Source organism: Prionailurus bengalensis, chromosome E3 (genome assembly GCF_016509475.1).
Source record: "Prionailurus bengalensis isolate Pbe53 chromosome E3, Fcat_Pben_1.1_paternal_pri, whole genome shotgun sequence".
In the NCBI taxonomy this organism is placed as follows: domain Eukaryota; kingdom Metazoa; phylum Chordata; class Mammalia; order Carnivora; family Felidae; genus Prionailurus; species Prionailurus bengalensis.
This window is the reverse complement of record NC_057357.1, coordinates 8,904,696-8,918,045: the sequence shown is the minus strand read 5'-3', so window position 1 is coordinate 8,918,045 and position 13,350 is coordinate 8,904,696. Positions and strand designations below refer to the sequence as shown.

Genomic DNA, 13,350 nt, shown 5'->3' with positions numbered 1-13,350 from the left:
AGCACCTGTTTTGTCAGGTTGGCAGGGGTCAATACATGTGACGGCTGGGGCAGTGCCTGACACACGGCAGGCACCTTCTCTCACCAGTTCAGCCCTGTGTCCCATGTGGTGGAAGCTGGAATATCCGAGAGGTTGAAGTGACTTGCCCAAGGTCACGGTCGTAGGCTGAGTGATGGCCCCCCACCTCTATGTCTCAGATGTAATCCCTGGATACAAACTTATTTTGAAATAAAGGTCTTTGAGGATATGATTAAGTTAAGGACATCGAGATGAAGAGATTCCTGGACTCCCCAGATGGGCCCGAAAAACAATGACAAGTCCTTGTAAGAGACACAGAGGACAAGACAGACATAGCGGGGGAAGCCAGGTGAAGATGGGGGCAGCCACAAGCCAGAGGGATGCCCGGAGCCACTAGAAGCTGGAAAAGGGAAGGGATTTTTCCCTCAGAGCCTGCCGAGGGAGCACAGCCCCGCCATCACCTTGACTTTGGACTCGAGCCTCCAGAACTGTGAGAAAGACGTTTCTGGCAATTTGTTACGGCAGCCTCAGGAGCCTGTCCAGCGACCCAGCCCACAGTGTCAGAGCAAGGACTCTTGACTCCACTTACCGCTCGGGACCCCTTCATTGCATTCATCTATGAATATAAAACAGCTTCAACCCCAGATACCATGAGGGTTCTGGAGGCAGGTTCTGGGATCCTGTTTCACAGATGAGGACACTGAGGCCTCAGTGTCACCTGCCCATTCTATACACCCATCAACAGGAGGGAGTTGCCTCCTCACTGGGACACAGGAGCCCGGCTGTCTCCTCCGGGGCATACCAGCTCATTAGATTTACCAGCCCCCGCCTGGAAAAGTATTTAATTTGCCTTTTACAATGCACCAATTGCAAGTTAATTAACTGGCAATTGAAAGTTATAGGTGACATTAGAATTTATTAATAACATTGGAAATAAATCTCCCTGGAATTCAAGTAATTGAAAATCTCGTGAAATTCTTTTTTTTTTTTTTTTATCGTCCATAAAACAGGTCTGGAAGAGAGGTGTTCCAGAAACCTCAGGGGTGGCTGGGATTGCAGGTGTGGGAGAATTGGGTGGGAGGGGACTTCTGTTCTGACCTAAGCCCATCTTGGATGCCCACCTGACCCCTGCTCACGACCTCGGTCACTGCCTCCTAGGTTCTGGGAAGGAGTCATTCTCCTCTTGGGAATGTCCTGTGACTCACTGTGGTGATCAGAGCTGGGTGCTGGGGACATAGATGTGACCCTGCCTGCAAGAAAATCAGAGCCTGGGATGCTCGGGTGGCTCAGTCGGTTGAACGTCTGACTTCGGCTCAGGTCATGATCTCACGATTCGTGAGTTCGAGCCCCACGTCGGGCTCTGTGCTGGCAGCTCTCAGAGCCTGGAGCCCGTTCGGATTCTGTGTCTCCCTCTCTCTCTTCCCCTCCCCGACTCGTGCTCTGTCTCTGTCTCTCAAAAATGAATAAACATTAAAAAAAGTGTTTTTTAATCAAATAAAAAAAAGATCAGAGCCTAACGGTGCAGACAGAGCAGTGAGGGCAGTGCATTCTGGGAAGGGAGACGCTCAGACATGGTCCCTGAGCGTGGGGGTCAAGTGTCTGATTAACAACGTGTGTACTCAGGGCCGCAAAGCCCCAGGGGGTCAAATGACTGTCTGATTAACTTCCAGCCACACTCTGATTCCCCCCTGGTCCCAGGAAACAGGTTGTACTGTGTTCTCTAGAGGGATCACCCCAGGGGGTAGGGCAGGAAATGTGGGGTCCTATTGGAATGCCCCAGAAGGAACCCCAGCCTGGACGACCCGCTTCTGAGTTGTTTTTTTTTAATGTTTATTTATCTTTGAGAGAGTGCAAGCAGAGGAGGGTCAGAGAGAGAGGGACAGAGGATCCAAAGTGGGCTCGGTGCTGACAGCAGCAAGCCCAGCATGGGGCTCGAACTCACGAACTGTGAGATCACGACCTGAGCTGAAGTCAGATCCTCGACCGACCGAGCCACCCAGGCGCCCCTCTGATTTTCGACCAAGGCCATCCGGCCCCTCCAGCAGGAGCTCCCCTCTCCTACGGCAGCGGCAGGTCAGCTGCGAACTCCTGCCTGAGACCCTCACGTGTCAGAGGCAGAGCGCACCCCCTCGCCCCCCGCTGTGCCATCAACCTCTATTCCTTGGGGCAAGAGCGACATTACAAGTACTTTACAACCGCATAGCACGGGCACCCGTCGGGCAGATCCCGTTCTTGGTACTGGGACTGGGTTCTGGACTCCGGGAGGTCTCCGCGAGGGGCCGGGACGGTGGGGGGCAAGTGGGGCGGTCCTGGCGTGTTTAACAGCAGGTCTGGCGGATCAGCCCAGCCTGAGTCCCCTCCACACAGTGGCCGCTGTGCTGGGGCCCTTGGGTAGCCTCTGACCTTCAATTTCCGCTCTGGCCGGTGGCCAACTTGGGTGGAGCAAGCCGGGGTCCTTGGCTGTGGGCCCTACACCTGCCTTGCTCAGGAGCCACCCCCGCCCCGAGAGGGGAGGCCCGAGTCAGGGTTCTGCCTCCGTCTACACTCTTTCAGTGCCTTGCTCCCACTCAGCTGGGGGGACACGTGAGGAGGAGAGGGTCCCACGAGCCAGACAGGGCAGTCACAGGCCAGGGCCCTGGGACTAGGGCTGCTCAGGACCCGAGGGGAGGGGGCCTGGCAGAGAAGGGAAGTGTTAGTAAGGTGTTCCCGTACCCTGGGTTTCCCCACATGCACCTGTATACTGAGTACGTGCACACACTCATGCATACGCTCACATACCAGGGGCTGGAACCTGTTTGAGCAGAAAGGTCGGGTTTGATCTAGACCGTGGGGCACAGGAGAGAAGTGGGTGCAGGGTCGAGAGCCAAGCAGACTTTGGGAGCCCCGGGGGTGGGACTGAGATGAGGCGGAGGGGGGCCGTGCAAATTCTCTCTGATCGACTCCTCGGGTGGCCCATGCAGGCAGGCACAGGGGTGGGAGCTTCCTCCCCTCGCTCCCCTCCTGCACTGGGCTCATGAGCTCCTCCCCCAGGGGCTGGGGACGGCGGGGACGGAGAGGGGCCGTCATGGGTCCTGGAGGCCCAGTAATGGCTCTGGGTGGCTGGCTTTGCCATTCTGAGTCACCACTGGGACCCATTAACCTGTCACGCAGGTTTGAGTTTCCCTCCGTGAGCACAGAGACACTTATGACATGAGACAGAAGCAAGGACCAGAGAGGCTGCAGGAGTCAGAGGAGGTGATGCGTCCGAAGGTTTTGCCCAAAGCCAAGAGAACTGCGCTTCCCCGGGGCTGTAAGTACCAGACCACACCCCCTCCGACTGCTCTCCCCTGTGGCTGGGGAGCCAGCACCCACGGGCCGACGAGAGACGCTAGTTCCAGGAGGACGGGACCCCGAGGACGGGTCACCAAGGACAGGGCCAGGCTGCAGAGCCCCGGCTCAGGGCCAGGAACGGGGCAGCCCCTGCAGATTCACGGGGGGCAGCGCAGGCGGACTTGCCTTTCAGGAAGATGATTCTACGGGCCAGATGGAGGGAAGAGGCCAGACTGACCGTGAGAACCCGCCGTGGCAGCCAGTCCCTGCCGCGGGTCAGCTTCCTACCCCTCGAACATTCGATGTTCTCCAAGATCTGGCACCTTGCAGCCGCGCCAGTCCGCTGTGGGCATTCCTTCTGTCCACCACCGAATCTGTGCCGCTCGTCAGCCTTTGCTCGCACCTGACAGTCTCCTGGTTCTCGTGCCCTTGGCTCTTCCTTCCAGAACCACAGCGGCCAAGAGCACGGCTTCCCCGAGTCTCAGATCTGTGTGGAAACCCAGCCTCACCACCAGCTGGCTGTGTGACCTTGGGCGAGCCCCTCAACCTCTCTGGGGCTGCACGGACCCTCCACAAAGCAGGGAAGGCGGCCGCGAAGCGCAGGGAGGGGATGGATATAAGCCACATGTTAAGCGCGGTGCCTGGCCGCATCCTTACGAGGGACCAGCTCGTGAGCACCTCGCCGGGGAGACCCTGTCTCACAGCCCTGGCCCTCGGGGACTGGGACCTCCTCTGGGGTCCGCACTCGCCGCCTTCGCCCCGTCTGACACACAGCCTTGGCCTGTCCACCCTGCTGCTGGGGACCCCCCACCGGAAGCTGGTTCCCTCCCACACTCCCTCCCACTCCCTGCGGCCTGGAAGTACCATGCCTCCAAACTTGCTCTATGTTGGGGGCTCACTCCAGACTCTGCTAGTCCCCCCAAGGCCTGCCCCAGACAGTTGCACCACCCAGGGCCAGGGTACCCATGAAGGCATCCCATGAATCTAATTATTTAAAACTTATATGTTAAGTCTCCTCCTTTACAAAGACTGGGAAGGGAAGGCCACTCGGGGCTTGGAACGTGAGGGCCCGGGGAGAGCCAGTCCCCAGCCCTGTGAACCCCCACCTGTGCACGTGTGGAGATCCACCCTGCGGGCCCGTGCTCAGTCCACACCCTCAAATGGGGCAGCCCCCTGGTCTAAGAATGCCGGGGTCAGCGGGGAAGTGGTCTGTCCTTGAGACCCTCAGAGGGAGAGGCCCACAGAGACCCTGAGCTGAGGGCCGGGGGGGCCGCACATGTTGGTGGCCCGGGCCAGGTGGATAGTCTCCCTCCGAGCCCCGTCTCCACCCCTGGTCTGGGAGAGGGAGCTGCCCTCTGGTCTGTCTCACCAGGGGGTAGAGGGCATTCAGTCCCGTGGTCACCCCAGGGGGCGCACTGGTCCCCAGATGAGGCTTCACCCAGCAAAAGGGGTTGCTCAGGGCAAGGTGGGGGGCTTCAGTGAGCTGGGAGGGTGGCCTGGAGGAAGAAAAGGGGCTCAGCCCTGCAGGGGAAGCGCTCACGCCTCTGCCCGGCCAGGCTTCCTGCACCCGCGCATATGCTCTGTGCACAAGATGTGGGTGCACAAGGGGTCAGCGACGAGCCGCCCTCCTTCGCCCCTCCCGGCCTCTGCGGGTGCCGTGCGCCTGCCTGCCGGGTCCCTTTCCTGTGTAGCCCCCTCCCGTTGGCCCCCGAAGACCCCCCGTTGTGCCGCTGCGGCCCCACAGCCGCGTGTGCGTGGCACGGGCCAGGAGTCGCCTGTCCCCACATCCAGCCACAGGGTCACGACATACGCATCTTCCGGGGACGGCCTGCGCCACCGTGGCCCGGCTCACCAGGCCTCGCCCAGCTGCCACCACAGGACACCAGACCCCCAGTGGGGAGAGCACCTTTATTGTCACAGCGGTCCAGACTGCCCGCTGCCTCTGACTGCCACACCTGGGCCCCCAGGCCAGTTCTGCCTCACAAGGGGCCATCGGGACCTTGAGGGCAAGAAGAGGTTACCGGGGCCTGTGGGACCAGGCTACAACCTCCCGGGAGCACCAAGGACGCTGGGGACAGATGGCTCCTGCCCTGAGGGGACACAGGCCCTGGGGTGGCACCACGATCTTTGGGTCTCGGCCCGGCAAGAGAGGAGAAGCAGGGCTGGTCCAGGTCACAGGGGACCCAGGGCCCGAGAGGCCTTAAGGGCTGCGGTCTGAGCTGCTCTGGGGTCCCGGGCCCCGGCCACCTACTGAGTTCCCTTCCCCGGGCCCACAGCCCTCAGCAGGCAGTGTCTCTCCTGATGGGGCCTGGGACTCAGCTGTCCTTCCTCTAGATTGTCAAAGGGTCGTTAGACTTGCTGTGCGATCTGGAAATGGCCAACCCTACAGGTTCCCAGAGAGGGCAGGGCTGCAAGTGACGGCCTCCTCAGGTGCACGTTCCCGGGAAATACTGCCTCCTCTCGGCTCGGGGGCTGGACTGGGTGGGCTCAGAGAGACTGGGAGGCAGCGGTGGGCGACTGCCAGTTTGGTTTGAAGGCCCCTGCACCCCCAGTGCCCCTCTCTCACTGTCCCCAAGTCCGTGTGAGCGTCACGGGCTTATTCAGGGTCTCCCTGGCCTCTGAGAGCAGCCGCCGCCAGACCCTGGAGCAGACCCCAAGCCCAGGGACGGGGAGGCTGAGGAAGGAGGCCCGGGACCCTGCCTGCCTTCCCTGCGGGCTGGGCCAGCCTCCCCACAGCCCCACGCCTGCCCTGAGTTTCTCTGTGAAGACAGGAAGCTGGCGGGGTCCCGAGTTAAGGAACCGAGAGGCCTGGGTTCAAATCCTGCCCTGGCTGTCCCTGGTCCCGTGGCCTTGGCACGTTATTTACACTGGCCGAGCCTCCGTCCTCCCGTGGAAAGTGGGGTAGCAAGCCTGCCTCCTAAGGGTTAAATGAGACAATGTAGGGAAAGCCCCTCGGACAGGCCCAGACTCAGTGAATGATGAGTATTATGATTATTCTCGTGCCCCGCCCAGCCCACCCAGCGCCCGTCTCCTGCAGAAAGTGAGGGCGGGGGAGGGCAGGGACCAGGAAAGGGCCCCGCCAAGGGTGCCGGGGCCCTCTGGACCCTGCCTCTGCAGTTGCCATCTGTCCCCAAGGCCCCCAGGCCCCGGGAGCCAGCGTCCCTCAGGATCCTCGGTGCCTGGAGCCCAGTCCCACCACGTGGTGTCTTCAGAAGCCGGTGGCCACGCAGGGCTCAGAGCTGGGTCTCTGGCGGGGCTTGTCCTGGAGAGCTGGCCTCTTACTTCCCGCCGCTGGCCTGGCCAGCGCTCCTCTGCCCAGGGTCGGGGCCGAGCAGGGCGGCGAGGGGACCGTCGGCGGGCGGGGAGCCCCCACGCTTCATCTTGAGGCTGGCTCTCAGGGCAGCATCTTGGCCGGAGCCCCCCTCGGGGGAGGCCAGGGGATCTGGAAGGACGGCAGGTGCACGGGCTCACACAGGGTCTTGGGAGCACTCGAAGGCACTTTGCTGCTGGCACCAGGGAAGCCACGTGCCCGGCGAGGACAGGGCAACGCAGCAGCAGCAGGGCGTCCCCTCACGTGCGCCCCCCTCCCCATTCAGTCGCCCGCTCACTCGGTAACAAGTGCTGAGCAGGGCTGGGCTCCAGGCCCCTCCCTGTCACCACCCTCCTGTCGCAAGGGCCTCCCAGCGTGCCAGGGAGAGACGTGGAAACCCCACGCCGTGAGGGAGTAGCAGGCCCTACGGAGCACCGTGAGGCAAGAGGAGGGTGCCTTCACAGAGGAAGGGACCCTAGAGCAGGTCCCCCATGGGAGCTGGCAGTCAGCCGGCAGAGGGACCGGCCTGAGCAAAAACAGAGGTTGGGGGCGGGGGTTCTGGGGACGACTGGGTGGTGGCTCTGTGCCACTGGGCACCAGGCCGTACTGGGGAGGGGCTTGGGCTTGACGTGCCTGGACACCGATCATGGGCCACAGGGAGCCACGGAGGGTCCTTGAGCAAGGGGAGGCGCAGGGTCTGACTGGGGTTGGGGGAAGACCATCTGGCAGCCAGGCGGAGGTGTCATCGGAGACCAGAGACGGTCGCAGCTGCCACAGGGCGGCAGGGAGCGGGGAGGCGGGAGCGGAGGGGACTCCCAACTCTGGGGCCAGCTGTGGGGCCGGCCGGCCCCAGGCCCTGGTCACAACTCACCGTGGATCCCGATCATGTGCTCCAGGATGAGGACCCTCTCTGCCAGGATCTTCAGGGCCTCCCGCAGCTGCTGCACCCCCTCACTCTGGCGGGGAGGAAGCACGGGGTCAGGGCTGGCCACAGGGACGCGGCCGGGGCCATGCGGCTTCCGCGTCCATGTCCTCCCCGTCCTCCCTGCTCCCGCCTCCTTGACAGCCATCACAGGGTGGATGTTTTGCGGACAAGGAATCCGAGGCACAAAGAGAGTAACAGGCGTCCTGTGGCCACACAGCCTGGGGCTTAACACCGGACCTGGCCCCTCGAGCCTCGGTTCTTCCGGCTCCCGTGGCCGCCCGGCCGCTTCCCCGGCGTGCCCTTCCTCCCAGAAAATACCCTGCCGGGGACAGAGCACCCAGCACAGGTGGGGGTGTTTTGCCGGTCCCCTTGCTGGCACCGTCCACCCGAGAGCTCTCCAGGGGTGACCCCCCCGGCAAGAAAAGGCGAAGGCTTCTGGAGCGTTGGCAGGAGTGCGTGAGGCCCGGCCTACACGTGGGCGGAGGGCCCTGTGCGCCGAGACGCACGAATGAACTGATTTATGGAGAAGACAGGTGTCAAAGCCGCTTTGAAACGGAAAGTGATGGTGAGGAGGTGGGGCCCCGCCCTGAAGTCGGCCCCCAGAACGGGTGCCTTTTGGTGGCCTAACGTGACAGCTGTCATGACATGCACAGCAGCCTCGCTTAGAACAAAACAAAAAGGACCAAAAAGTATCCTACAGGAGAGAGGCCTTCCCTCCAGGGGACCAAAGGCCAGGGGAAGCCACAGAGTGGGCAGTGTCTGGGACCGGGGTCCCCGGTGAGGAGCAGAGGGTCCAGGGCTCCTGCTAAGCCCCGTGTCCCTGGGCCACGGGATGCAGGCCTATGAAATGCAAAGGGGTGGAGGCCTAAGTATCGTCTCCGTCCCCCACACAAGCGACCCGTGAATCGGTGCCCGTGCCTTGGTGCCCACCTCTTCCTCCTGCCTCCTCCTGTGCCCTCCGAAGCTGTTCTGCCTGCAGCCTCTACCCGCTTCTCCAGTCCTGCAAGGGCCTCCCAAAGGTCCCCAGCCTCCCCCCACCTCCCTGCTGAGCTCTGACACTCGCGGGGCGTTTGGACTCTCCCCGTGCGAGGTCTCCCCTGCTGGCCCCACTGCCCTCACCCCCTTTATCCGTCACGCCGGTCTCCGGCATCCCTCCTGCTCCCAGAAGGTAGTGGGTCCCCCCGGCCATGCCTGGGCTCCATCTCTGTCCCCTCCCGCCATCTCACCCTGGGCCCCGCCGGGTGCCATCATCAGTCCCCCAGCGCCGTGACCCTGTGGGCACCTCTGTGCACCAGGCGCAGCATGCGGGGACTTCCGTCCCCGGACAGGGACTCCACAGCCTGCAGCCTCCTTTAACGGGGGGCTCTCTTCTGCAGGGTCCTCCCCACCGTCCTCCGGCTGCGGGCCAGTCACTCCATCCGTGCGACCCCCACTGCAGAATCGCCACACGATGCTGCAATCATCACTTCCCTCATCTGTCTCCTCCGCAGGGCCGGGACCCCGTTCACCCTGTGGCCCAGCACCCTGTGAGCTCACGGGTGTCAGTGCAGATCTGCTGGGCACCGGCCGTCCCGCTGCGACACGGCCGAGGGGGCAGGCGGGGAACGCGGCCGACAGGACTGTTACCTCTGCAGCCGCCTTCTCCTCTTCTTGTCCCTTCCCGCCGGGCTCGCCCTAGGAGAAAGTCAAGTTGTCCAAAGCCGGTGAGGGGCACCGGGGCGCCTCCCTCCCCTCTCAGCTCTTCCGGGGATCGAGTCCCCGCCTCTCTCTGCTTCCGCCTCTGAATCCAGGCCAGTGACACCGTCCTCACATGAACACCCACGTGGTATCCTACATGACCTGGAGCACGTTACTTTGCTTCTCTGTGCCTCAGCATTCTCATCTCTGAAATGGGGTAATAATACTGCCTACCTCCCAGGAGTATTAGGAGAATTCAATAAACCAAAGCGGTAATGAGCTCTGACTGGCGCCTGGCACCAGAAGCCCCATGACGGGGCTCAGCAGCGTCTACCAGACAGAAGCCAGGAGGAGGCATGGCTTCGAGGCTAACGCTCCTGGGTTTCAATCTTGGCTCCATCATTGCCTCGCTGTGTGACTTTGGGCAAATTACTTAACCTCTCTGAGTCTTAGCTGCCAGTTCTCAAAAATGGGGCAAATAAAGTCCCGCCTCGCTGGGCTGCAATGCAGCTTAAACTCACTATTTCTGAAGAGCGCCTCCCCTGCGGCCAGCACATCGTAGGTGCTCAGCACAGATCCGTCCCTCCTCCCTGGCCGCACGCCCCTAACTTTAGATTTGGGGGCAAAGGAGGTGCCCGCCTCCTTGGCCCTGCAGGCAGGAGTTGAGACTCAGAAATTCTTGTTTCCAAGAAGGAAAATCAGAGGCCAGCTGTCTGAGCCTCTACTCTTGGCAGGTTCAGAGGAGGGAGGGGACTCTGCAGGTCACACAGCATTGTCAACTCAGGGCTCTGGGAGCCTCGGGAGAGATCTGAGGACCCTCATCCCAGTGAGGGGCTCCCCACCTCCTAAGGGCACCCCTTCCCAACTCGGGCAGTGGGGACCACACGTAGGCTGCCCCTTCTCTGGACGGGGTATGATCGGGCCATGTCTGGGGTCGCTGCGGGGCTGAGCTCAGGCGAGGCTCCTGGGACAGACCTCTGCCCACCCGGCACCCCGGGGGCCACCCTGGGGCCCACCGCCCTGGGCACGACCCATGGGCTCAGCTCCTCACTTACAGCCGGTCCCATCATGCCCCGCTCTCCGGCCAGGCCCTGCAGAAAGTCAGACAAAGCAGATTAGGCCTTGCTTGCCACCCCCCCCCCCCCCCCCCGTCCTCTCCTGATCCTCCCTGCACCAGGCTCAGGATCTGGAAGGACGGAAGGAGGATGGCACGGAGGGGACAGGAAGGCCCCACCTGGGTCACCCTCCCCGGGTTCCTCCATGAGGCTTGGTCTTCTCTGCTGAAAAGTGGGCCATGCGTGTGCGGTTATCCACACGGAGCCAAGCCCCTTGGCACGGATGGCCAAGCCCCAGTCCCCCGCATGCAGAGAGAGGGGTCCCCAGAGGTGAGTGCCAGCAACACCAATCACGAGGGTCCCGCCGGGGGACTCCTGTCCGTGCCGATGTCCGGCCCGAAGGCTCCCCGGAGCCCAGACCCACGGGGTACCCATCCACCTCCCCCAGACAGAACCCTGGCTCCTCCCATACCCACCCCACCCTGCGGACACCTCCTTGCAAGGTGGCTCCCCGGTCCTCCCAGCTGCTCCCCGACACGCCTGGGAGGTAACCTTCCTTTCCCTCTCCTGCCAAATCTGTTCCACCAGCCAGACCTGTCACATCACTTTCTGAACACGTCCATTCCGTTTGCCGCTTCAGGGGCCACCACTTAACACACGTCACCTTCTCGTCTCCCCCGAGGGCTTCCGGGGTCTCCTCCCGGGTCTCCCTGCTCCACTGTGTCCCCGTCCTCCATTCCCCCACCACAGTCACAGCTGCAGGGGCCTCTTAAAGGTGTGAATCAGGTCACAGGCTCTCCCTCCCTGAGACTCAGAGCCCCTTCCCCTGTGACCCAAACCCACATCCCCTGACCCACCTCACCTCACACCTCACTCTCCTCAGTCAGCCCTGGGCTCTTCCCTGCCCCTGGGCCTTTGCACTTGCTCTTCTGGCTAATGGGAGCACCCTTTTCTTGGCATCTTTGCACGGCTGCTAGTTCTGATCCCTTAGGTCTCAGCTGAAGTGTCACCTCTGCAGGTCTGTCATGCCTCGCTTGCCTGGGCCCTTTCACTCTGTCACATCGCCTCATTTCCTCCTTTCCTGACACTTATGTCCTTACTTGTCCTTGTCTGCCTCCCCTGTTGTACCATCAGCTACCGCAGGGCTCCCGATGTCCCTGCTCTCGTCCCCAGCACAGTATCTGACGCAGCAGAGACCCCAAGAGATATTTGGTTAACGAAGAACATTTATTAAGGGTCTCCTGAGAGCCTGGGGCTTTTCCTCCATTGTCCCCTTTATGTCTCACAACGAGCCCACCCAAGAGGGATTCCTCATTTCACAGGGTGGGGGAGGTGGGGGCCAGTGGCTTGCTCAGGGTCACCCGGCTGGAAACTGGGAGAGCGGGGCTTCAAACCCAGGTCTCTCTGTCCTGCTCAGAGGAGAAAAGTAGGGGCCACCTCGTCCTCTGCCGTGGTCCCTTCCCACTCCTCTCTGACCCATGTCTAGGGGACATCCCCTCACCCCAGCCTCAGAGGCCTCGGCTCTTTGGCAAGGGATGGAGACAGACAGTGGCCGGGTCACCAGGCTGGTCCCGCCGTCCACGGGGAAGATCCTGTCTGGTCCTTCCATGGTGAGCAGAGGGGGCTGGTGGTTATTCGGACACTGTCCGTATCTGGGCTAACCTTGGAACCTAGCTCCACCCCTGCAGTGTGGGGGCCTGGGTGGGCCCTGGCAGAAGGTCATGGAAGGGGCTCTTCAGGGCCTGTCCAATGGGCCCCTGGGGAACCAGGGACAGGCTGGGCACTGCCTGGTGCCCTTGGGCATCCCAGTCCTGGCCACGGGACCCCCAGCCTTACGGAAGGACCACAGCAAAGAGGGAAGGGGTCAAGACACTGCACCCTCCACGTCGATGCCAGGTCACACACCCTCTTGGGCGGGGCGGGGGGGTGGTCGGTAGGAGGAACAGCTTTGACTAGGCCCCTCTAAATCTCCTTGGAATCTTGGGAGCCCGGGTCCCCACAAGGACAAGGTCTGCACAGTCCCCCAAGTGGTACTACCGTAAGGGCCTGAAGACCCTGAAAACAGACCGCCTCGCAGGATTAAGGCTATCCCAAAGCACCCAGCACATTCTCGGTGAGGGCTGGAGGCAGCCGGGGAAAGCCTGAGAGGGGCCCCACCCTGCCGTTCCCCTGCTGTGTGACTCTGGGCAAGCCACTGAACCTCTCTGAGCCTCCACTTCTCCACCCCCTCTGGGACGGAACGATGGCGAATCTGAACGCAGGTGGCACAGGTAGCTGGGAAGGGGCCCCTGACTTCCCCTGTCGCCGCAGGCTGGGGCAGCACGAGGCGTGTGACCGCACAGAATTCTACCCCTGCCACCTCCCACACTTCCCTGGGCATCTCGGTCCCTCACCACACTCCTGCCCCCGTCACTGTCGGGCTCTGTGGCCCACCCCCACCCCTCCTCTCTGAGGGTGCCCCTGTCCCCCTCTCCCTGCAGACATTGTGCCCACCTGCCCCTCCCCGATGCTGTGTCTCCCGGTGTAAAAACACACAGTGGGGACAACAGGGAGCAGATTAGCAGTCACGGGACACTGGTTCTTTGGCGTCTAGAATGTAAGCTCTACGGGGCTGCCCTGTGGCCCCCTGAGCGGCTGTATCCTCAGCTTGGGGGGCTGGCGCCCCGAGTGTTTCGGGAATGTTCTTCTAGCATCTAAAGGGGTGGACTCCCAAGGTCCCAGCACTCACAGGGCCAAGGCCCAGACTCCCGCCCCTGGCAGTAGAGGGGCCACCTCCAGCCACCTGCTAAGCACAGCCTGAGCTCCTGGAGCCGGAGCCGGCAGGGCCCTAGGTCTGGACAGGCTCTGGGCAGGGAGAGGGGTGGGGCGCTGGAAGCTCCACCCCTTTCTGCCTCCGGGCTGCCCCTCCCTGGTGTGATTTCTTCCCAGGCCCTGGGCCTCTGAGGCGCAAAACACACCCCATCCCAGCATTCTGTTTCTCCTTGCTCCCTCTAACAACCCACAAGGGAAGCCCTGTACCCCTGTCTTAGCAGCCAAGGCAGCCGGAGCTCAGAGAG

At 62.2% G+C, this 13,350-nt stretch overlaps 1 protein-coding gene across 2 annotated transcripts in view; it reads right to left on the bottom strand.

Annotated features, from left to right (window-relative positions):
* Positions 1 to 5,216: 5,216 nt before the first annotated feature.
* The window catches only part of COL26A1 (collagen type XXVI alpha 1 chain), a 164,298-nt gene continuing 156,164 nt past the window's right edge, over positions 5,217 to 13,350 (bottom strand). For both annotated transcript variants that reach the window (XM_043559775.1, XM_043559776.1), the window contains exons 10-13: positions 10,295 to 10,330; positions 9,189 to 9,236; positions 7,509 to 7,593; positions 5,217 to 6,769 (exon numbers count right to left, since the gene is read on the bottom strand). In XM_043559775.1, coding sequence (XP_043415710.1) covers positions 6,606 to 6,769; positions 7,509 to 7,593; positions 9,189 to 9,236; positions 10,295 to 10,330 — 333 coding nt within the window. In that variant the 3' untranslated portion in view covers positions 5,217 to 6,605. The remainder of the gene's footprint in view (positions 6,770 to 7,508; positions 7,594 to 9,188; positions 9,237 to 10,294; positions 10,331 to 13,350) is intronic.